A 22408-nucleotide genomic window follows, 5' to 3' on the forward strand; every position below is an offset into this window, starting at 1 on the left:
GTGCCTGAACCCCAGAGGCTGAGCGGCTCTTCCCGCCTGGGATCCTTACGGTAGCCTCTTTGCTCTATGTGATATTAAGAATACGAGGAGGCCATTGTTGTGTTTTTATTTCAGACAGCGGAGAAAGCTACTGGGGGAGGCTGTTGTAGACTGGATTTTTGGCAAACCGCGAGGAACCGGTTGGCTACGTCTACACTGGCATGATTTTCCGGAAATGCTTAAAACGGAACAGTTTTCCGTTATAAGTATTTCCGGAAAAAGCGCGTCTACATTGGCAGGATGCTTTTCCAGAAAAGCACTTTTTCCAGAAAAGCGTCCGTGCCAATGTAGACGCGCTTTTCGGCAAAAAAGCCCCGATCGTCATTTTCACGATCAGGGGTTTTTTGCGGAAAACACTACTGTGCTGTCTACACTGGCCCTTTTCCGGAACAGTTTTCCGGAAAAAGAACTTTTGCCCGAACGGGAGCAGCATAGTATTTCCGGAAAAGCGGCTGATTTCTTACAGTAGATCATCAGTGCTTTTCCGGAAATTCAAGGGGCCAGTGTAGACAGCTGGCAAGTTATTCCGGAAAAGTGGCTGATTTTCCAGAATAAGTGGCCAGTGTAGACACAGCCATCGAGAATCAGAATGTGGAAGGCAGCAGAGGTGAAAGCGATCATGACCCGACACTGTTCATGGTCCTAAGGAATGGTCGAAAGGAGAACGGCAGTGGACTTCAAGAAGGCAGACTTTAGCAAACTCAGGAAGCTGGCAGGTGAAACCCCATGAGAAGCAAATCTAAGGGGAAACAAGTCAAGAGAGTTTTTCAGAGAGACATTATTACAGCCCCAAAAGCAAACTATCCCACTGCGTAGGAAAGATAGTCAGAGACCACCCTGTCTTAACCAGCATCGCTTCAATGATCTAAAAATAAAAAAGAGCTCAACAAAAAGTGGAAACTAGGTCAAAGTACAAAGGACGACTATAAACAAATAACACAGGGCGGTAGGCACAAAATGAGAATGACCAAGGAACAAAACAAGCTCAAATTAACTAGACACGAAAGGGTAACAAGAAAACGTCCTACAAATACATTAGACGCAAGAGGAAGACCAAGAACAGGGTAGGCCCGTTACTCAGTGGAGGGAGGGAATAATAATAGAAAATGTGGAAATGGCAGAAGTGCTTAATGATTTCTTTGTTTGGGTTTTCACCCTGAAGGTCGGTGGTGATGGGACATCTAGCGTAGAGATTGCCAATGAAAATGAGGTAGGATCAGAGGCTGAAATAGGAAATGAACACGTTAAAAATTACGTAGACACATTAGATGTCTTCAAGTCACCAGGGCCTGAGGAAATAACACCCTAGAACGCTCAAAGAGCTGATTAAGTAGAGATCTGAGCCATTAGCTATTACTTTGAAAAGTCCTGGAAGACAAGAGCGATCCCATAAAACTGGAAAAGGGCAAATTCAGGGCCCATCTGTAAAAAGGGGAATAAAGCCAATCCAGGGAATTACAGACCAGTCAGCTTCGCTTCTGTACCTGGGAAGATAATGGAGCAAATAAGGAAGCAATCCATTTAAAAACACCTGAGAGATAGTAAGGTGATAGGTGCCAGCCGGCATGGATTTGTCAAGAGCGAATCATGTCACCCCAGCCAGACAGCTTTTCTTTGACGGTGCCGTGGGAAACACTCGGCACTTGTAGCCCAGGTCGCAGGCAGCCTGGCTCCGTCCGGTGCCTCTCGGCTGGCATCCGGGGAAGCAGTTCCCTGTGCTTCGATACGGATGGGCAGAACAGCAGCCATGAAGCCAGGCTCTGTCCGTGTAGAAGGGCTTGGGCCCCACTGGATTTGCACAGCTGTGTGTGTAACACTGGGCGGAACCGAACCTGGGTGCGCTGGAGCTTAGTGCATGAGTGACAAGCCAGCGGGCGCGCAGAGGAGGCGGCAGAGCGGACTCATTCTTCTTTCTGGAAGTGGGCTCAGTGCCGGTCCATGGGACAGTGCACCCCCGCCAGCAAGTGTGTGCGTTACACGTAGGCGTTACACGTACACGCTGGTACGAGCCCCATTTGGCCCTAGTGCAGTACATGCTTCACAGATGCACGAGCATTTCGCACTGACCTCATTCCACTGAGGAAAACTTCTCCAGCGCAGCCTCGGGCTAAGAAAGTGCCGCTCTGCACGCCGGCCCTGCTCTGTCCACCCAGACTAGCCCCGGGGGAGAACTTTGAAGGGCAGCCGTGACCTTTCCCAAATAGATTTTTGTCCAGCGTTGCCGAGTCCTTTCCGACTGTAACTGGCCGGTGGTTGTTCTTTCCGGGAGGTTGGATGGTTTATTGGTGCTTCGTTAGCACTTTGCCGGAGGATTTTTCTGCTGTACGGGGTGAAGGGCCGTTGTATTTTTACAGTGGTAATTGGCTCTTATTTTTGGTCAGAGCCTCTCCTGACATTTCCCTTCCTCCATTCACATGCCCAAGCAGCCTCCTTCCACTGCAGCCAGCTATTTCAAGCTCTTAGCACTTGATCGAGATGCATCCGGCTTGCTGGGAAAATAGCGTTGGTGGCTTGATTCCTCCGCGGCTCCAGACAGAAATTGGAGGTGGAAATGTAGCTGTAATTTTGTATTATTATTTCTAGGCTCCCTGCGGCTGTGTCGAGGCTAGCAGGCTCCGCCTGCTCCTGCACAAAGAGGCGAGAGGTCGCAGGCAGACAGCGGCCGCAGCGAGAGAGACCACCGCGGAACGGGCGAGAGACAGTCTCACCCTGCTCCCTGTTGGGGCTGCAAAGCGGGGGGCGGGGGGCGCCCCGCTGTGGTTACGAATGCTCCAGGCATTAGGTGTTAGAGCCACAGAATCATAGCCCTGTGTGTGGGTGCAGTAAAGGGAACCTGGGGCAGGGGAGAGGCTCAGATACCAGGGTGATGGGCACAACATAGAACCAGAGCTGGGTATGGGTGGCTGCCGCAAGGACAGACCTGGGGTTAGCTCCCTATCAGCTGGGGATTTCGTTCTTTAGAATAACAACGCTGCCTGGCCGCAGAGTAACCCAAAGCACTGTCAAGTCTCCTGCTGGCCAGGCCGGTGGTTAAGAATTAGGGTCCCGGTTTTAGAGGCACAGACTGAGACCCCCCAAATGACTTGGTCACATGGTGAGTCGGGGCAGATCTGGGCCTAGAACGGACGCATCTGGATTCTCAACTCCCCTGCGCAGCCCACAAGGCGACGTGGCTTCTCCTCCCTGCTTTGCTTCTGGGGAGGCACGTGGGCAGTGGACGAACCTGGGGCGGGGACAAGCCCTCAGCCCCGCCCCTTCTGCCTGAGGCCCCGCCCATGCCACCAGGACCCCATGGGAGCCAAGCACCCCTCCCCCACAGTAGGTACGGGCCACTCCCTGCAGCCTGAGAGCACAGGGGGAAGTGTAGGCAGGGAGCACCAGCCTGAGCACAGAGGTTGCGGGGGAGAGTGGATGGCATGTGGCCCCAGCCTGCCCCAGTCTCCCCAGCTCCCGGGGACCAGGCAGCACGGTCCCAGCCTCAATGGGGCTGAGTCCCAGACAGCCCCAGCAGAGCTGCACTGAAGGGGGGCGGGGCCTGGAGTGTGGGCGGGGCTAGGCTGGCAGTCTGGGAAGGCAATGCCTCCCCCTGCCTCTGATACCCGCCGCCCCTGGGGGCGCATTAGGTGTTAGAGCCACAGAATCATAGCCCTGTGTCTGGGCGCAGTAAAGGGAACCTGGGGCGGGGGGAGGGGCTCAGATACCAGGGTGATGGGCACAACATAGCACCAGAGCCGGGGATGGGTGGTTGCCGCAAGGACAGTCCCAGCTGGCGTGCACGGGCAGAGCATCGACCCCAGCGGGATCCCACCAGGCCCAGCTCTTGAGTTCTGCAGAGGGGGGCTTCTCTCGGCTTGTGCCCTCTGGGCAGGGAGTCTGGGGTGGGAGGCAGGGGGTTAAGATGAGAAAAGGCTGGTAGCGAAGGATCTGGAAGTCCCCTGGTGAACCTGTAAAGCAGGAATCCTGCGGGCGGCGGTGCTGGAGGAGGGGAGGTGGACCAGGGAGAACGCAGAAGGACTCAGGGATACAGCCGAGCGCTGGGAGCCAAGGTCGCGTTCAGAAAAGAGGAAGATGTGAGGGGTGTAAGTGAAAGGAAGGGGCCAAAACCCAGGGAAAGGCGAACAGCAGGAGACAGACGTTGCCACTTTCTCTGGTACTTAGGTGGGCCCCATGGGCGGCGGGTGAAGGCCCAGCTGGGGAAGGCACAGCCCAGCCCCGCCCTTTCTGCCTGAGGTCCCGCCCCTAGAGTCAAGCCCCGCCCACCCCCAGATCGATTCTTCTCGGCCGGCTGGGGTTGCTGTACTGCAGGCCTGGCCCCATCCCTCCCCGGCGGCGGCTGTGAGCAGGGAGCCGGGCTGCCACCGCTGCCCGATCCCTCATCGATGGCCAGGGAAGCCGGGTCGTTGCGCCATGACCCCAGCCCTCCCCGGAGGCCGGGCATGGAAGCAGTGTTGGGAAGGTGGCGCCTTCCCTTGCTTGTATTACCAGCCGCCCACCGTAGCCCCCTCTCTCCCCACCTTTGCTTTGACTCTTTGAGGGGCGGGGAGCGGGTTCAAAAGCCCCCGGCTCCCACAGACACGTTGGCTCCTGCTGGGACACTGCAGCCCTGCCCGGCTGCCTCCCGATCTGCAGCTCAGCTCTGGGGGGAGACATGGGAACCGACCGACAGCCCCCCGGCTATTCCAGCCCTGGGTCCTCACCCCATCGATCTGTCAACCCCCCTCAATTCCAGCCCCCCAGCCGCCCTGCCTACTCCAGTCGCAGGCACCTTGCGAGCCAGACTGCCCGGCCCTGTTTTGGGACAAGGGTGCATCAGGCCCCCAGGACCGAGGCTGAGGGCAGAGCTGAGCTGGCTGCTCTGGGACGTCGTTACTGTCTGTTCCCAAGCAGGCAGGTCAACGGGAGTCTCTCCGGATTGACACCGGAGCCTAGGCCCGTGGCTGGAGAAAAAGCAGCTCGCTCCAGTTCTAGCATGGATGTGCCCCGCGTAGGGCCGCACGGCCTCTGCAGCCTCCTAAGGCAGCAGGGAGGGGGAAGCGACGCTCCCCGTGCATGGCCCAGCCTCCGTATGGCGGCGAGAGCCTTCGCCGTGGGCCCGCGCCCCCCTCGCTGGCGGGTGATTGCCCTGCACGCAGCAGGGCTAATAGCCTCCCGGCGGACGTCAGGCCACCAGGGAGCTGCGGAAATGGCAGGCGGGGGACCGGCTGCCCTCGACATTCATGCGTTGCCCGCTGCGGACAGAGGCTGCTAGAGACGGCAGCGTGGGGGGGGGGAGCAGGCAGCTCCCGCCTCCCTCACCTCGCTGCCTCTGATTGCGAGGCAGCAGCACGAGGAGACATGGGGCCCCGCGGGAGCCGATACGCGCAGGGAGCTGGCTCGAAAATGGGCTTCCCCCACGTCCTGGCTCCCGCCTGCCCCCCTCACCCTCTGCGCGGCTGCCTCGCAATCAGAGGCAGCAGCCCGACGTAGGCAGGGGCAGGCGGCTGCGTGGGATCCGGGGCTCGTGGGGAGCTGGCTGAAAAGCTGGTTCCTCCTGTGCACCGGATCCTGCCTTCTCGCACCCCACCTTGCTGCCTCTGTATCAAGGGGAGCGTGTGTGTAGGCGACAGGGTTAACCAATAAGCCCAGGTTTGTCGGTTCATCCTATCGACTACACGCTGACGCCCCTCGCCTGCAGTGCAGGGGCAGCCTGCAGAGACGGTACTAACGGCAAGCCAGGCCCTCCTGGTTCGGAGATGCTGCCCTCTCCCCAACTTGGATCCAGCCCCAAATCCCCTGGCGCAGCCCCCAGCCTTCAGCTCAGCACTTGGAAAAGCCCAGGACCTAACGAAGATAAGGCTCAAAAACCTGCGGCCCTGTTGTGGTAATTGCAAACCCAGCCCAGCCCCCTCCAAAGGGGGCTCCTGTATGGCCCAAATGGGCGCCAGTGGGGCTCATCGGTGCCCTTCCCTGCGCCCCATCTGGTGCTTAACGGCTCCTGCCCCCCCTCCTCTGCCCACCCCCCCCCCGGAGCCACAACCCCTGAGCAGGGCTGGCAGGCTGACCTCCAGGGACATTGCAAAGCCATTTGCACGCCTGTAGCACCACCTGGTGGCACAGCAGAAGGCCATGCCCACTGGCCTGCCCCACGGCAGCTCCATCGCCCCCCCTCCCCCCCAGTATGCAGGCCCCTCCCCAGCTGACGGGTTTCTCCTCACCCCTCTCAGGTGGGGGCCATGCAGTAGGCGCTGGGGCACAGCTGGCGGGATTGGGGGGGGTGTGAGGCCTACACACCTTTCAGGGTCTGTGCTCAGGGGTTTGCCCACAGATCTGTGGGGCAGCAGGGACTTAAAGCCCAGGCCGCAGAGGCGCAGGGAGCCTTTCCCCAGTGCGGCTGGGCTGAGCACACCCAAACAACTGGGCCCTCGCCGGGGGCTTTCACCCAGCACTGGCCCCCTTTGGCAGAGGTGAACGGAGGTTTTGTGGGGCTGTGGGCCAGAGCAATGGGGGGGAGGCTCTTCCCACCCCCTTCCACCTACACTTTTGCCCCCGTTCCTTGTCCTGCCCCTGAAACTCTGCCCCCAGCCCCCCCCCACTTTCTACCTCTTCCCTGGGGCCCCTCCCCGGTTCACCCAGCATCCTCCCCAACCTATTTGCTCCTCTCTGCCCCTCCCCACTGCAGCCCCCTCCTCCCCAAGACTGGAGAAGCTCTGTCCCAGTGAGAGCGCCTCCAGTCCCAGGGCCCGGGGGGGGGGGGGGGGCGGGTCTGGGAGCTGGTCCCACCATGCTTCTATGGGGGGGGGGGGAGGGTTGGGGTGCTGTGGCTTCTCCCAGCATGTGGCTTCTGCGGGGGGGGGGGGGGAGGGCAGACATTGGGGGCTTCCCCTACTCCCTGCTCGGCTTCTGCTCCTCCCATGACGGTTGCCAACCCCCCAGGAGTGGCCTGGTGGCTCCCGGAATCGGCATCCATCCCCCCGGCGGCTACGGAGGGGATTGTGTTAGGACATTTGGGGGACAGGCCATTACGTCCTGGTGGCAAACACGCCTCTCCCGGCACAGCGGCAGGCAGCGCTGGCAGTTCCACCCCCAGTTGGGGAGAGGTTTTTTTTGGGGGGGGCTGGGCATGGTCCCCATGGGGCTAGTGACTAAGCCACCGCTGCCCCCAGAGACCCCCACCCTGGAGCGCCCCTTTGCAGAGAGCTCTGTCCACCCTTTGGCCCTGGAGGGGGGGGAGCGCTGGGCAGTGCCTCTCACCCCCCCACCCCACCCCACAGCCCAGGAGGGTGACTAGACCAGTCCACCCAATCACATTACACACGCCCTTGGGGGGGGGGGGGCTGCTCCTGCTTGGGCTGCGCGCACACTGCAGCCACCAGGGGGCGCGCTCCTCTTGCAGCGACTCTGCTGCCAAAGGGGGCGGGGCGAGCAGGAGGAGGGCGGGGCTGGGCTGTTCCCGGACAGGCCTTGCAGCTGGGTGCCCCGCCCCTGCAGGAACCCCCCCCAGTCAGGGCTACCGCCGATGTGTGCAACACTCCAGAGCACTAGGGCGTGGAGCTGTAGGCCTGTGCCCTCCACCCACCCCCGCACTCATAGTGAGTTGGGCAGCACACAAATAGTTGTTGCTGCAGACCTAGTGCACGCACACACACACACACACACAAAACATTGATGCAACACACACCGTCTGCATTGACACCACACACACACAGAGCATTGATGCAATACACACTGTCTGCATTGGTGCAACACACACCCTGCATTGACACCACACACAGCACTGATGCAGTAAACACACACACACACACACACACACACACACACTGCTTTGCTACCACACACCCAGCATTGATGCAGTAAACATACACACACACACACACACTCTGCTTTGTTACCACACACACAGCATTGATGCAGTAAACACACACACACACACACTCTGCTTTGCTACCACACACCCAGCATTGATGCAGTAAACACACACACACACACACACTCTGCTTTGCTACCACACACACAGCATTGATGCAGTAAACACACACACACTCTGCTTTGCTACCACACACACAGCATTGATGCAGTAAACACACACACACACACACTCTGCTTTGCTACCACACACCCAGCATTGATGCAGTAAACACACACACACACACACACTCTGCTTTGCTACCACACACACAGCATTGATGCAATACACACCGTCTGCATTGGTGCAACACACAACCTGCTATGACACCACACACACACAGCATTGATGCAGTAAACATACACACACACACACACATACACCCCTCTGTTGCGCAGGCCGGCAATCTGCTGTAACAACACCAAACAACCTGGCCCAGCCTAAGCCTGCAACCTCATCTCAGCACACGGGTGGGCCCTGCCTTCAAGCCTCGGGGTGGTACTGCCGAGGCAGGGAGAGGGGGCCCGGGGACAGAACCCGTGGAGCAGGGGTGCAGCTGCAGTGACTGAGCCTACAGGCCTAGAAACAAGGCTGGCCCTGTCCATAACCGGGGCTCTGGGCTCCCTCCCCCAGCTGTGGCTGGGCCGGGGTGGCGCGTGGCTGCCCAGCATGCCGGGCGCGGGACTGTACAGGCCGCCACCCTCGTGGCGAGGGGGATGTGGCTGCTTCTGTCGGTGCCGTGTGGCTCTGGCATGGACCCCTCCTGCCTCCTCCCCGTAGCCCGTGTGGCCGCACGTTCCTGCCGGGCGTGCTGTGTGTGCGCCTGACCGGGGTTTTCCAGGGGTCACCGTGTCCTGGCAAAACAGGAAGCCCGACAGTGATAAGCCCGTTATCTCGCCAGCGCATCCACGCAGGGTGCTGACCTCGTGTGGGGCCAGCAGCTGCTTAGCAACCCTCCCCCCCGCCCCTGGCTTGCAGGTCCCTTGTGCGGGGAGGGAGCAGGACAGACGAGGAGGGGCGGTGGTGAAGGGGCAGCCTAAGTTTCTTCCTGGCGTTGTGTCGCAGAGGGGCAGGCCGATGGCAGTGGAGCGCGCCCGCCATAGGGCCCTGCCGCACGCCCGGCACGGTCAGAGGCAGCCCAGCGACAGGAGCAGCCACACCCTGCCCGCACGTGTCACTCACGGTGACTCGTGCATGGCGTGACCCGGCCCCCGGGCGGGCGTGCGACCGCTGGCCGTGTGCACAACGCTGCCGTGGCTCTGCAAGCGCAGCCAGCCCGGGCGCTTCTGGCCCTGGGATGACTGAGCCTGGCCCAAGGACACTGGTGTGCAGGGTGGAGGGGTGTGTAGTGTTGCCTGTGGGCTCCCCTGCTAGTGCTGTAAACCGAGAGCCCTCTGCATCACCCGGGTTGGGGGGGGGGGGGAGATCACTGCCTCGTGCGGCTCCCTGCTCCCGCATGCTCGGGGGGGAGGGGGCCGTTGTGTGTGCCAGCCTGGAGGCTACACAATGTGCCCCTCCCGGGCCAGGGGCCAAACCCCACAGGGTTCCCCCAAATGCCATACACAAGCAGCACTGCGGCATGAGGCTGCTGCAGCCGGCGCCGGGCGGCTGCCACGATGGAGCTGGCTCTAAACCACGGGGGAACGTGGCCTGCCTCCTAGGGCCACGGAGGAGCCCCCGCCGGCTTGTAGCAGCGCCCTGGGACCGGCTGTGCTGCTGGCAGAAGGGCGGGCGCAGGTGCTTTGCTGCAGGAAGGGGTAGGTGTGTAGAGCTACCTGCCCAGCCGTGGATGGCTCCTCCGGCCCGACTAAGTTCCCTAGCAGCCCAGGGCCCTGCCCAGCTGTGGTCCCCCAAAGGCTTCGAGCTGAGCTGGGAGCACCCACCGGCCCCTCTCCCCCAGCTCCAGCGAGCGGCCGTTAATGAGGCAAAAATCTGGCAGCTTTGCCTTCGCGAGCCCTGGTGGGGCAGCGGCAGCCTTGTGAAGAATTTCCTGTGCCGGCCGCACGGACGCTTGCCAGGCAGCAGAGAACAATCACGGCCAGGAGCCGGGGGCGGGGGGGTGGAAAATCAACGGGCAGAGCGGGAGATGCTAAAGGAAAGGCTGCTCACTGGGGCGGAGGGGCGGCGCGAGGCCCCGGTGAGGGGCTGCCCTACGCTGCTGGGTAGCGACGGCTCAGTGAGGGAGGGGGCGGCCCAGGTGCAAGGGAGAGGGCTGGGTGGAGGGCACAGCGAGCTGACCCTGCGCCAGCTCCTGGGCGATTGGCAGTGCCTTTCCCCCGCCCGTCCTCACCTCGGCGGTAAGGGGAATAGGGGAGCAAAGAAAATCCTTGCAGCAGTTCAGAGCCCCAGCGAGAATCTGGCCCGGAGAACAGCATCCAGCAAAACCACCAGCCTTTTCCTTGACCCAGGGATGCCTCGGTCCCAGTTAGCCCTGGGAGACAAGCCTTGATGGAGGCAGGGGGCAGCCAAGCTGGTATCTCCTTGCTCCCAACAGCTGGGCAAGAGGAACACACAAGGAAACCTCCCACTGGCCCGGGATGGAATAATCTGTCTCTAGAGGGCGTTCCTGCCTGACCCCTGCCAGTCTGGGGCAGGCGTGTGCCCTGCAGCATGCGGGTTTGGACCCAGCAGCTGGCGAATGGCAAACCTCACCAGCACTGTTTTGCTGAGGCCTGAAGCCGACCTGCCGCAGGATTTGATAGTAGCCTTTGCTTCCCACAGGGCCTCCGTCAAGTCTTACCCGCCAATCACCCTGCATTGCCAGGCAACAGGACGGGGGGGGGGGGGGGCAGGCCCAGCGCATCCTCTGCTCTGAAAGGCTAGGCAATGAAAGGCAAGGCTGGCGAGCTGGGAGGTGGAGGGCGCTATCATGCAGCAGACTGGGCTTGAAAGAGACCCACAGGCTGGACAATGAATCCAGATGCATTCAGGCCCCAATTTGTTCACACCGAAGGCGATTAACCCCTGGAATGTCCCCGGGGCGGGGCGGGGCTCCATGGCGGGTAGACTTTAAAGCAAGGGGGAGGGTGTTTTGCTAAAACAATGCCCTTTAGCTCAGCTGGCGGTCCGGGCTGGATTCAGGCGTCCAGAAATCTGTGGGCCGGGCGATACCGCAAGCCAGGCTAGCCGATGCCCCGCGAGGTCCCCCGCGCTTGACTGTCAAGTGCAGCAGGCTGGAGCAGGCGAACTCCCCCTGGGGAAATCCAGCCGGGCCCAGTGGAAAGCCGGAGTTGTGCTGATAAGACGCGTCAATAATTTTATGTACAAATAATAAAAAGCACAATAAATACATAAGACTCTTAAAATGCAACCCCGCCGCGCAGCCCGCCAGCTGGCTCAGCAGGTGGATTGTGATCTTGCTTTGCCTTTGGACACAGCCGTGCTGTTAAGCACGGCCCCTCCAGCATCCTGGCAAAGCACCTGCCCCTCTTGGACAGCCTCTCTCCTCTCTGTGTGGACGGGGCTTTTGGCCTGACAGTAACGACCCTTTGGGTCCGGAGAGACACTGAGAGCGCGTCTGTCCCCTGCTCCAGGCTGCAAGAACCAGGGGAAACTGGGAGTCCATCAGCAAACATTGCGAAGGGTAACGTTAGCTCCCGGAGGCTGAGAGCAGCTCCCACAGAAGTCAAAGGGGGGGGGGGGGGAGGTGTTTGCACTGACATCGACAGAAGGATAAATTCCCCAAATCAAGGACCTTAGCAATGGACATTTTCTTGCAGTGGGCCCGTTAGCACCATAGGGATAAGGCAGATTCCTTGCTTGTCCTGGAAAGTGACAGGCTAGGGAGAAAGTTTCCGTCAGTGTTCCCTGGAAGCTGTACTCAGGAGAGAGTCAAATGCCACCCAGCTTATCAGCAGAGCGCCCACAGCTTGGTTTTTTTTGTTTCTCCTGCTGGTGCACATTTGTCACGCCTTGGTGCACATACACATTTATTCCGCGCATAATGGGGAAAATCTACCCAGGGATGGACGAGAGGGAACACTGGTTTTAGTTCCACTCGGCTAAGACTGCGGCCCTGGAGTTGCCTGGCTTTCTACGGAGCCATCTCCCAGCTGGGTGCAGCTTAGAGCTGCGGCTGGCGGAGAACTCTGGTTGGAAGCCAGCTGCACAGCAGGTGGAGGAATGTCTCCGTTCCTTTGGGGCCCTGTTTTACCTGGGTCCACAGCTCAGACACAGATGTTAGAGGCCTCCCTCAGCGCCCCTGGTGTGGAATGCACCTCAGGCTAGTGCCCCAAAAGCTCCGTGCGCCCGCATCTGCACAGGGGCAAATTTCATCCCCTAGTGAGCAACTCCTGCGTGTGCAAAGCACAAAGGCAGGGCTGGCTGCGCACACACCCATTTGCACATGGAGAGCCGGCTGTTGCACTCTTTGAAGGCTCTGCCCTTCACGTCAGCACCGTTTCTTTCTCAGCCAGGGAGCCGGGCAGGTGAGGAATTTTTGATGGTTTTTTACAGCTACGATCTGAGTGGGACAATGGGAATTTGCCACAGGAGGGCAGGCACTGGGCAGAGCAGCATTTCAGGTGGGGTAGAATCATGGAGGGGAGTAGAAAACCCACTCCAGGGTCTGCGTATGAGTTTGCCACTGAAATGCCGAGTGTCACACACTGGCTGTGTCTAGACTGGCCAGTTTTTCCAGAAAATCAGCCGCTTTTCTGGAAAAACTTGTCAGCCATCTACACTGGCCGCTTGAATTTCCACAAAAGCACTGACTTCCTACTGTAAGAAATCAGTGCTTTGTGCGGAAATACTATGCTGCTCCCATTCGGGCAAAAGTCCCTTTTGCACAAAACTTTTGCGCAAAAGGGCCAGTGTAGACAGCTGAGATTTGTTTTCCGCAAAAAAGCCCTGATTGCGAAAATGGCGATTGGGGCTTTTTTGTGCAAAAGCGCGTCTACATTGGCCACAGATGCTTTTCCGTAAAAAGTGCTTTTGCGGAAAAGCATCTGTAGCAATCTAGACGCTCTTTTCCGAAAATGCTTTTAACGGAAAACTGTTCCGTTAAAAGCATTTCTGGGAAATCATGCCAGTCTAGACGTAGCCACTGAGTGGAGTCAAGGGTGCCCTTTGGCTTTGCTCCATCTTTGCCCTGTCCGGAGACAAACACTTCTGCTCCCCAGCATGAGTGCCGAGAGCTGCTTGGTCATGGGGCATCTCTACATGCTCCAAGCCCTTCGGAGCCAAACCACAAATTCCCAGGGCTGCCCAGGGGCCTGCGGGGAAGCAGAGTGGCAGGGGCAATGGATAGCAGCAGAAGTCTGGAGAGCTTCAGGCACTGAGGTGGTGGGGGGTAGGGAGTTTCCCAGCTGGTTGCTTTGCTGTTAGAGCAGGGGTGGGGACCTATGGCCCGGGGGCTGGATTTAGTCCCTGGCTTGCCTGGATCTGCCACCCCAGGCTCAGGGCTCCCCACAGCATCGGGGAGCTGGCTCTTCAGCGCTGTGGCTCCCCTCCTGCCCAGAACCTGCACCCAGCCACCCTCCCAGACCCACCAATCCCCAGCCCACACCTGCACCCTCCCTCCTGCCCAGACCCCCACACCTCCTCATTTTTGGCCCCACCCCAAAGCAGAGGGGTGCCCACAGCCTGGGTCCCCCCTAGGCTCTGATGTGTAAGGGGAATGTGGGGAGCAGCTGACTGATTTTTCTGGGGGTCAGCAGCTACTGACTCCAAGACGGTTCCCCACCCCTGTGGTAGCACCCCCAGCCCAGGAAGGAAGCAAAGTCCGACCCAGGTGCCCCTCGTCTCAGGCCTGCCCCAAAGTCCAGTGTGCTGCATCTCTCCATCCTGACCCCTCCAGCCTTGGCTTTGATCTCTGCCCCTGCGGTCACCCCAGGGTTCCCACTCTGGTTGTAAGCCCCTTTTCCGGCCCCGCCGCTCCAGCCAGGCAGAAGCACGGGGCTGTTTTAACAGGGACATGAAAGGCCGGGGGCTTATGTCACGACTCGGGCCGCGCCGCTGACAGCGCCAGCAAGGGCACCGAACGCAAACGCCCCAGCGGCCTCCGGCTCCCAACAATGGCCTGTTTAGCCAGGCTGGGATTAGGCGCTAAGACCCTGCCGGCCAGGACAAAGCGTGGGGCCGGGGTTAAACAGCCAGGGGCTGGGGACACACTTTCAAGGGCTCAGCACACATAAGCTACGGGCGAGTGCACCGCCCCCGCGGTGTCAGCAGAAACCCAGCCTGGCCCTGGTGGGCCCTGCACGAGGTGGGTTGGAGGGGAGACACTGGGGAGCAGGGCAGCGCCAGCGTGGAGGAGAGGGGGGCTGTGGAAGGGCAGGTGTGTGTGTGTGTGTGTGTGTGTGTGTGTGTCTGTGCGTGTGTCCGTGTCTCTGTGTGTGCTTGTGTCCATGTGGGTGTGTGTGCTTGTATCTGTGTGTATGCTTGTGTCCGTGTCTGCGTGCTTGTGTCCGTGTCTGCTTGTGTCCGTGTGTGTGCTTGTGTCCGTGTGTCTGCTTGTGTCCGTGTGTGCTTGTGTCTGTGTGTGCTTGTGTCTGTGTCTGCGCTTGTGTCTCTGTGTTTGGAGATCCCTGGAGCCTGGCATGGGAGACCCAGGTGTGCACCCAGGGGTGCAGCGGGGGGTTCCTGCAGGAGACCGTGTGCTGCTCGGGGTGTTAAGGATTGAGGAGATGCTAGAGATGTGTAATGGCTGGGGGTGGGGGGGAGAGAGAACAGCCACGTTAGCCACTCCCCCGACCCACTGCAGCAGCGAGGCTAGTGAAACCCCCCCTGCCCGGCTCCGTGCTCAGGCGAGAGGCTCTTGCTCCCCGTGCCAGCTGTGCCACCTCCTCGCCCACTGGCAAGAGGCAAAGGGGTAAACACCTGCCCCTGGCCTGACAAGGGCGTGGCTCAGTGGTGCCCTGGCGGCAGGAGGGCCAGACTGCTTTCCCGGGGGAGTTGAAAGGGTTAACTATAGGTTGGTCTCTCAAGAGCGGGCGGGGGGGGCGGTCCAGGAAGCCCCAGGGACCCCTTCAGCTCTCTGGGGAAAAGCCCAGTGCTGGGGGACAAGGCTGGGGCAAGGGGACCCCGAGGGCGGCAGCGTCATCCCCAGAGGCCAGCGCGGGGCTGCCTCACTTCCACGGGCCGCACGTCGGGCGCCCCAGCCACGGCACGAAGGCCCCGCCCGAGGAGCGCGAACAGGAGACCTGCCCCTCACTAAGCAGCATCCCTGAGGGACCCCAGCCCGTCTCCGGCTGGGGACTGGGCAGGAAGGGGGTGTTGCCAGGAAAGGGCGACGTGCCTCAGGGGCAGCTCCATGAACTCTCCCAGGCCCCGGGGTGCCAGACCTCCCAGAGCCACACGTAGCTCTGGGAGAGGCCGGCGGCCGGCAGGGGATCCTTCGGGGGCGTGAAGGAGACCAGGGTCTGCAGCAGGGGCCTGTGGCTGAGTCCAGATCACTGTGGCTTGGCGGGGCGTGGCGGGGCCGGGGGAGGCAAGGCCGGCCGGCTGGCTCACTTCCGCATGTCCTCCATGCTGACGCGGCCCCAGACACCCACCACGAAGGTCTCTATCTCGCACTCGTTGGCGCCCCGGGCGATGCGGAAGTAGCCGGCCTCTCCCCAGTGCTTGCCCCAGGAGTTGGCAGCGACCTGCGGGAGGGGGGCAAGAAAAAGACGTCAGCAGCCGAGTCTGCAGGCGGCCCACCTCCTTGCAGGCTGCCCCCCTCCGCCTTCCGACTGCCCCTTGGCGTTTCCGCGCCGGTGGGACACGAACCCGCCCGCCGCGCACCAACCGACCCGCACAGCCCCCGGCATGCAGGGGCTGCGGTGCCAGGCTGGTTTCATTGCCCGCGGCCGGGGATGGGAAGGATCCATGCGGCACTCACCCAGTACTTCTGGGTCTGCCCACGGGGCGTCCTCTCCTCTCCCCACCTGCGGCAGGAGCGAAAGGAACAGATGGTCAGCTGCGCGGCTCTGGCTCTGGGTCGGGGGGAGCAGCACTCCCCTAAGGGATCCAGCCCAACTCATGCCTGGCAGGAGGAGCCGGTGCCGAACTCTGGTGCTTTTCCCCCCTACAAGGCAGTTACATGGATCCGCTCTGGTGAAAGGCAGTGGCCAACAGGCCCTGGAGACCAAGCCTCCGGGGTTTAATCCTCCGGAAGGTGCACTGGCTCCCTTGGCTCATGATCTGGACCGACCCCCCCGTGGAATCGTGGCGTCTCCGTGGCCTATTCGCAGGTTCTCTGTGCCCAGTGCCAGTGAAAACCCAGCAGCACGGCTGAGCCTAGCGCCTGGATAAGATGCACCCGGCTCATCCGAGCCCTTCGGCGTCACGTGCTCCCGCCGGGGGCAGCCGTGAACCGGGGGTGGGGAACACGCACGTGGCACAGTGGCCGTGCAAGCCAAGCCAGAGCCAACGCTCCTCGGGAGAACATGGGAACGGCCGCTCTGCATCTGGCCACCCCCAGAAGCCAACGCCAGGTGCCCCAGCGGGAACGAACAGAAGAGGAGTCACTGGGCAACCCCTCTGCCCCACACGCATGTGGAGCTGGGTGGGCCCTGATTCTGGCGTGAGTGTAAACGTGGCCTCGCTCCGCTCCTTGGACCTGGCTGGTGGGTGGCTTTTTGCACGCTGGCCGCCGCGGCTCTCCCGTGAGCAGGCCCAGAGAGGACGGGGGAAGGCGCCTCCGGGCTCGCGCAGGGCGTCAGGCTCGCCCCGCCGCCCGCGGGAGTGTTTGGCGCCTGGTGTGGGAGGGGTAACCACGGCGACGCACGGTTTATTTTCAGTGCTCAGGTTTGGGCTGCAGGCTGCAGAGGTGCCAGGCGGGGGGGTTGTTTAGATTTGCTAGTTTCCTGGCTCGGGGAGATGGCGCAGAGCCCCGAAGTCATGGCTCCCGCCCAAGGGCCAAGCTCGCTCCAGGAACCCAGCCAGGCAGCGTTAGCACGGGGGGGGGGGGGGGAGGGAGGCAAATGCGAAGGGATGGAGCCAGGAACAGAGGGGGCAAGTGCTGGACAACCCTCCTCTGCATAGCTCTGCCAGTGCCCCCCACTCCTGCCCACTCCCCTCCTACTCCAGCCCTTCCCCCCCCACCGGCCCACTCCCCTCCTACTCCAGCCCGGCCCCCCCCACCGGCCCACTCCCCTCCTACTCCAGCCCGGCCCCCCCCACCGGCCCACTCCCCTCCTACTCCAGCCCGGCCCCCCCCCACCGGCCCACTCCCCTCCTACTCCAGCCCTGCCCCCCCCACCGGCCCACTCCCCTCCTACTCCAGCCCTGCCCCCCCACCGGCCCACTCCCCTCCTACTCCAGCCCGGCCCCCCCCACCGGCCCACTCCCCTCCTACTCCAGCCCTGCCCCCCCCCACCGGCCCACTCCCCTCCTACTCCAGCCCGGCCCCCCCCACCGGCCCACTCCCCTCCTACTCCAGCCCTGCCCCCCCCCACCGGCCCACTCCCCTCCTACTCCAGCCCTGCCCCCCCCCCACCGGCCCACTCCCCTCCTACTCCAGCCCTGCCCCCCCCCCCAGCGGCCCACTCCCCTCCTACACCAGCCCTGCCCCCCCCACCGGCCCACTCCCCTCCTACTCCAGCCCTGCCCCCCCCACCGGCCCACTCCCCTCCTACTCCAGCCCTGCCCCCCCCCACCGGCCCACTCCCCTCCTACTCCAGCCCTGCCCCCCCCCACCGGCCCACTCCCCTCCTACTCCAGCCCTGCCCCCCCCCACCAGCCCACTCCCCTCCTACTCCAGCCCTGCCCCCCCCACCGGCCCACTCCCCTCCTACTCCAGCCCTGCGCCCACCCACCGGCCCACTCCCCGCCTACTCCAGCCCTGCCCCCCCCACAGGCCCACTCCCCGCCTACTCCAGCCCTGCCCCCCCCCACCGGCCCACTCCCCTCCTACTCCAGCCCTGCCCCCCCCACCGGCCCACTCCCCTCCTACTCCAGTCCTGCCCCCCCACCGGCCCACTCCCCTCCTACTCCAGTCCTGCCCCCCCACCGGCCCACTCCCCTCCTACTCCAGCCCTGCCCCCCCCACCGGCCCACTCCCCTCCTACTCCAGCCCTGCCCCCCCCACCGGCCCACTCCCCTCCTACTCCAGCCCTCGGCCGGCCCCCCCCCCCCACACCGCTCCAACCCTGGGCCCTGCACATTGCTGTCCTAGGTGTAGGCTCCTCCACCCTCCACAGCTCTAGCCAGTGCCCCTCGCTCCCAGCCCCCAGCCCGCCCCATCCCTGTCCTCGCACGCTCAGCCCCACCCAGTTCTGCCGATGCTCCTCCACCCCAACCCACCGCCCTGGGCTGGGGCGTCTGTCCCCTCCCCAGCCCGCGCCCCAGGCTGAACTAGGGGCGCCAAGTGACGCAGACTAGACGGACCGGTCCGTCCGGTCTGGGAGCGCTGTCGGCCCGGCCCGTTTGCAGCTGGGACGGGGGTGCCCGAGCAGAAGGCCGTAGCCCAGAAGGGCCGAGGGGGGACTCAGCTAGCTCGGAGCCCGAGTGGGGGCCCCACTTGGAGTCCCATCCCGAGGGGGCGCCGCAGCCCATCCCCGGCGGTTCGGTCGGCACAAAGCGGGGGTTCGACCCCCTCCTCCGAGCGCCGCCAAGCGTGACTCACGGCCGGCGGGCCCCAAAGCACAGGACTCACTTCCCCCTCCTTTCATCTCTCCCCCCACCCCGCCGCCCCACGCTTCCTCTCCAGCCCACGGAAGGAGAACTCCCTTCCTCCGCTGCAGGAGAGACGGGTCTTCCCAGACCCAGGGAGCGTTTCTCAAGGGCTGTGCCTGGAAATGACTCAGCGGAGAGCCCGGCAGACCTGGGAGCCGCCACAGGCTGTGCTGCCAGCTGGCCCATCCTGGTGACAGGGACGGGGGGTGCCCCTGTGGGGAGCAAGCGCCCGGCCTAACGGCGAGAACAAGGCAGGCAGACGGGGCGGTTGGCGCTTGCATCGCCCAGGTACCCGCGTCCATACAGCCAGGGATGCTGCCTGGGCACAGGCCATGCTGGGGTTACCCCCACCCCTTCCTGCATCCCTGGGGGGGCCAATGGGCATTTTGGCCTTATCTGCCGCAGGGACAGGATTCAGGCCTCAGCCGCCCAGGTGGCACCAGCGTTCCACCGCGGCAGCCCCGGCTGCTGCTAAGCACAAACCCAGCGGATGCTAGTGCGGATGCTCAGGGGTAGGACAGCAGGGGGGCTGCAGGCCGGGGTTGGAGGGCACTGGCAGAAAGGGTTACCAGGTGGCTTCAAAAAAAAATACTGGACACACTTGATCTCAGATTGGGGGGGGGGGGGGCGGAACTGGCCAGGAGGGGAGCGGGGCTGGCTGGGAGGGGGTCAGGCGGAGTGGGGAAACCGGCTGGCGGGGAGCGGGACTGATCCGGGTGCACGCAGATCCCGGGGCACTGCCCGTCCCCCGCACGGTCCCGGCGACGCAGGAGATGCGTACTGCCTGGCTGGTAAACACACCGACGCAGCGTGAGCCAGGCAGTGCACAACTACGTACTGATACTCCTAATAATATTAACACTTACCTAATTAGAAAATACTGGACCTATTTTCTCAATTTGTTTCCCGGACAGAATCCTCAACTACTGGACTGTCCGGTTCAAAATTGGACACCTGGCCACCCTACTGGCAGAGCTGAGTGCAGGGCGCTGGACGGGACTAGCGCAGGGAAGGGCAGGCTGGCACAGGAAGCAAGGGGCTTAAACTGCAGCAAGGGAGGTTTAGGTTGGACATTAGGAAAAAGTTCCTAACTGCCAGGGTGGTGAAACACTGGAATAAGTTGCCCAGGGAGGTTGTGGAATCCCCATCTCTGGAGATAGTTAAGAGCAGGTTAGACAGACCCTGTCGGGGATGGTCTAGACCAGTGGTTCTCAACTTTTGTTTATAAAACACCCCCCCTTTTAAAAAAAAATAAGTCCCCCCAGTCCCTACAGTTTTCAGACACACACATTTTGTTTCTACCGTTGCAACACATTTGTTTAAACAACTTCATCGTAGCCGGGCGGGTGATGGCATTTTTGGGTGTAAAAAGTACCAAAATAATCCAGCGCTGTAAAACGTACCACAAAATTTCAGGTTTCTCCACATTTCAGTGGTGCTGACGTTTCCCCCCCCCCGCCCCGACTTCTCTCGAGTGCCCCCGAGAGGACTCGTACTGTTGGCTGAGAAACACCGGTCAGGATGGTGCTTGGTCCTGCCGAGAGGGCGGGGGCCTGGACTGGATGACCTCTCGAGGTCCCTCCCAGTTCTAGTGCTCTGTGATTCCAACCTGTGCCAGGCGCCAGGCCCGGCTGCTCTCACAAGCATTAACCCGCCCCCCCCCCACCCCCCCGTGTTCTTCATGAGTTTATTTTTCCTCTTTGATTCAGCAAGATGGGCCCAGCGGGCATGAGGGGCACTGGGGCCGGACCAGGCTGCTGGAGACACCGGCCTGGCGGTCTCTCCTGTGGCAATGAGGGCTGGCCCACACAGCCCCGGCTCTCCTGGGGACCGGTGGGGGCTGGGCAGGCTGGCTCTGGAGGGAGACTGAGCTGCTAGGCAGCCCCCGCCCCACTGAGGGCAGTGGTTCCCGGAGACTCCCTGGGGCACAGCCTGGGGAAAAACTTTCGCTTTCCCCGCAGAGGGGAGTAGCCTTGCCCATCTGCCTCTGCTTTCCCTGCCTGGCCCCACAGGGCTTTGGTTCCTCGCTCTAGAGACAGTGCCAGCCTGGCACGCGTTCAATGCCACTCGCAGGCCAGCCGGCGAACGCCCCCGCATACACAGCACCCTGCCCCTTTGGCAAACCGCCCAGTGCCTCGGTGTGACACCGCCCCATAATACCAACACCCCCTCACGCTCCTTTCGGTGCCCACGCCTGCACAGCGCTTGGGAACACCAGACCCGCCCTCCCGACACACCTGGACACCCCACCAACTCCCAGCCGTCGCCCACGCCCCCTTCTCCGTCCCCAGAACCAGGTAACGCTGCCCAACACGTCTGGCAGGCACGTGCACGCACACACAAAAATTGCTACAGCGCAAGAGGCAGCAACCGGCCCTCCTTACCCTGTGATTTTCACCGAGTGGGTGCCCTGTCTCCGGTGGTGCTCCGGCTTCCCAGCTGTCACTGGCGTGTGCCGATAAACCCCGCTCTTGTACACAAAGAAATCCTCATGAACCTCCATAATGGCTGTTGATGGGGAGGAGAGAACAATGTTACCATGGGGCGAGGAGACAGATAGGGATCATCTAGGTGTGCAGGGCTCACTCTGCTTCCTTGAGACCAGACACCCTTCCCGGCCGATGCCCCCGCTTATCCTCTGCCTGTGGTGTCAGTAGCTAGGTGACTTTGGTGGAGGAGGTTGTGTGTACCGCACATTTACATGTCCTGGAGCATTTTGTGTGAGGTGGAGTTACCGCAGCATGCTCGCTCGGGCTGAGATGCACACGCTACGCTCTCGCCCCCAGCAGACTTGACTTTTGTTCTTTCTTGTTTGTTTGCTTATCTCAATGGAAAGTCAGCCAGGCTGAAAACATATGGCAGCCTAGTGCAGATGGGATGAACATCTCCGGGTTTTTGAGCAGGATTTCTCTCACCCCGTTAGGCTGTTGTGCCAGTCTTGCAGAGGGAGCGTTTGCAAAACATAGGGTCATGCAGATTAAAAATCAAGCCAACAGGAATTTGCAATCAGCTACCTGCAGTTAATAATTGAACATGGTCCTCGTGATGGGAGAGCCGGACTTGTGCCACAGAGACCATGAATCAGCTTAACTGCGGCTTTACTATCCATTCAACAAGCCGAAGAATTTTACAGTTTGTTAATCATTAAACAGCATCACCCTTCCTGTCACCGGGCACCTGCCCATGTGAGCATGCAAGTGTGGTAACCTGCAGTGCTGAGCTAGGGTCTGGAGGCGACTACCTAGCTTGGCACACTTACAGCCCTTGGTTTTCAGTATCTACTGATTTTTACTGAACATGTTCCAGGTGTCACAAAAGCTAGCACTCCGTTTTTAGAGATTTTCACCCAGATGTAGGTCCACTCAAGAACAGGAAAATAAATTGACATTAAGAAAATCCAGTACAGCAGAGAGTTGTGTTTAGGTTGTAAGAAGTTAGATGAAATGTACACGGGAGGCTCTGTTAAAGTTTGACAGGCAATGCGTGAGAACAGTGTGCAATTTGTGAAATAAACCACCATATGCCACAGCTTTTACTTTTATACTTTTGCTTTTCTCTGTTGGCTGCTTTTTTTTTCTGTCCTCCCATCCTCCAATACAGGCAGTCCCCGGGTTACATACAAGATAGGGACTGTAGGTTTGTTCTTAAGTTGAATTTGTATGTAAGTCGGAACCGGTACATATTGTAGGGGAAACTCTAGCCAAACATTTCTCCAGAGCTCCGTTTTATTCTCCCAAACCTCACTTCCCTCAGTCCTTTATTCTCAAGCTGAGGTGTCTGCTGAGAAAAGTGGCTCCGCGTCTCCCTGGTCTGCTGGGGGGGGGGGCGCTAGCGTCGCGTCTCCCTGGTTTGCTGGGGGGAAGCAGCTAGTGCGGGGTTGCCTCACCC

General features: G+C 61.2%; 1 protein-coding gene across 1 annotated transcript in view; it reads right to left on the bottom strand.

Moving 5' to 3' along the window:
• Window positions 1-11160: 11160 nt before the first annotated feature.
• The window catches only part of TINAGL1 (tubulointerstitial nephritis antigen like 1), a 34339-nt gene continuing 23091 nt past the window's right edge, over window positions 11161-22408 (bottom strand). The window contains exons 10-12 of the mRNA XM_075909074.1: window positions 20905-21028; window positions 15744-15789; window positions 11161-15507 (exon numbers count right to left, since the gene is read on the bottom strand). Of these exons, the coding sequence (XP_075765189.1) occupies window positions 15370-15507; window positions 15744-15789; window positions 20905-21028 (308 nt within the window). The 3' untranslated portion in view covers window positions 11161-15369. The remainder of the gene's footprint in view (window positions 15508-15743; window positions 15790-20904; window positions 21029-22408) is intronic.

This window comes from Pelodiscus sinensis, chromosome 25, assembly GCF_049634645.1.
Source record: "Pelodiscus sinensis isolate JC-2024 chromosome 25, ASM4963464v1, whole genome shotgun sequence".
Taxonomy (NCBI): Eukaryota; Metazoa; Chordata; order Testudines; family Trionychidae; genus Pelodiscus; species Pelodiscus sinensis.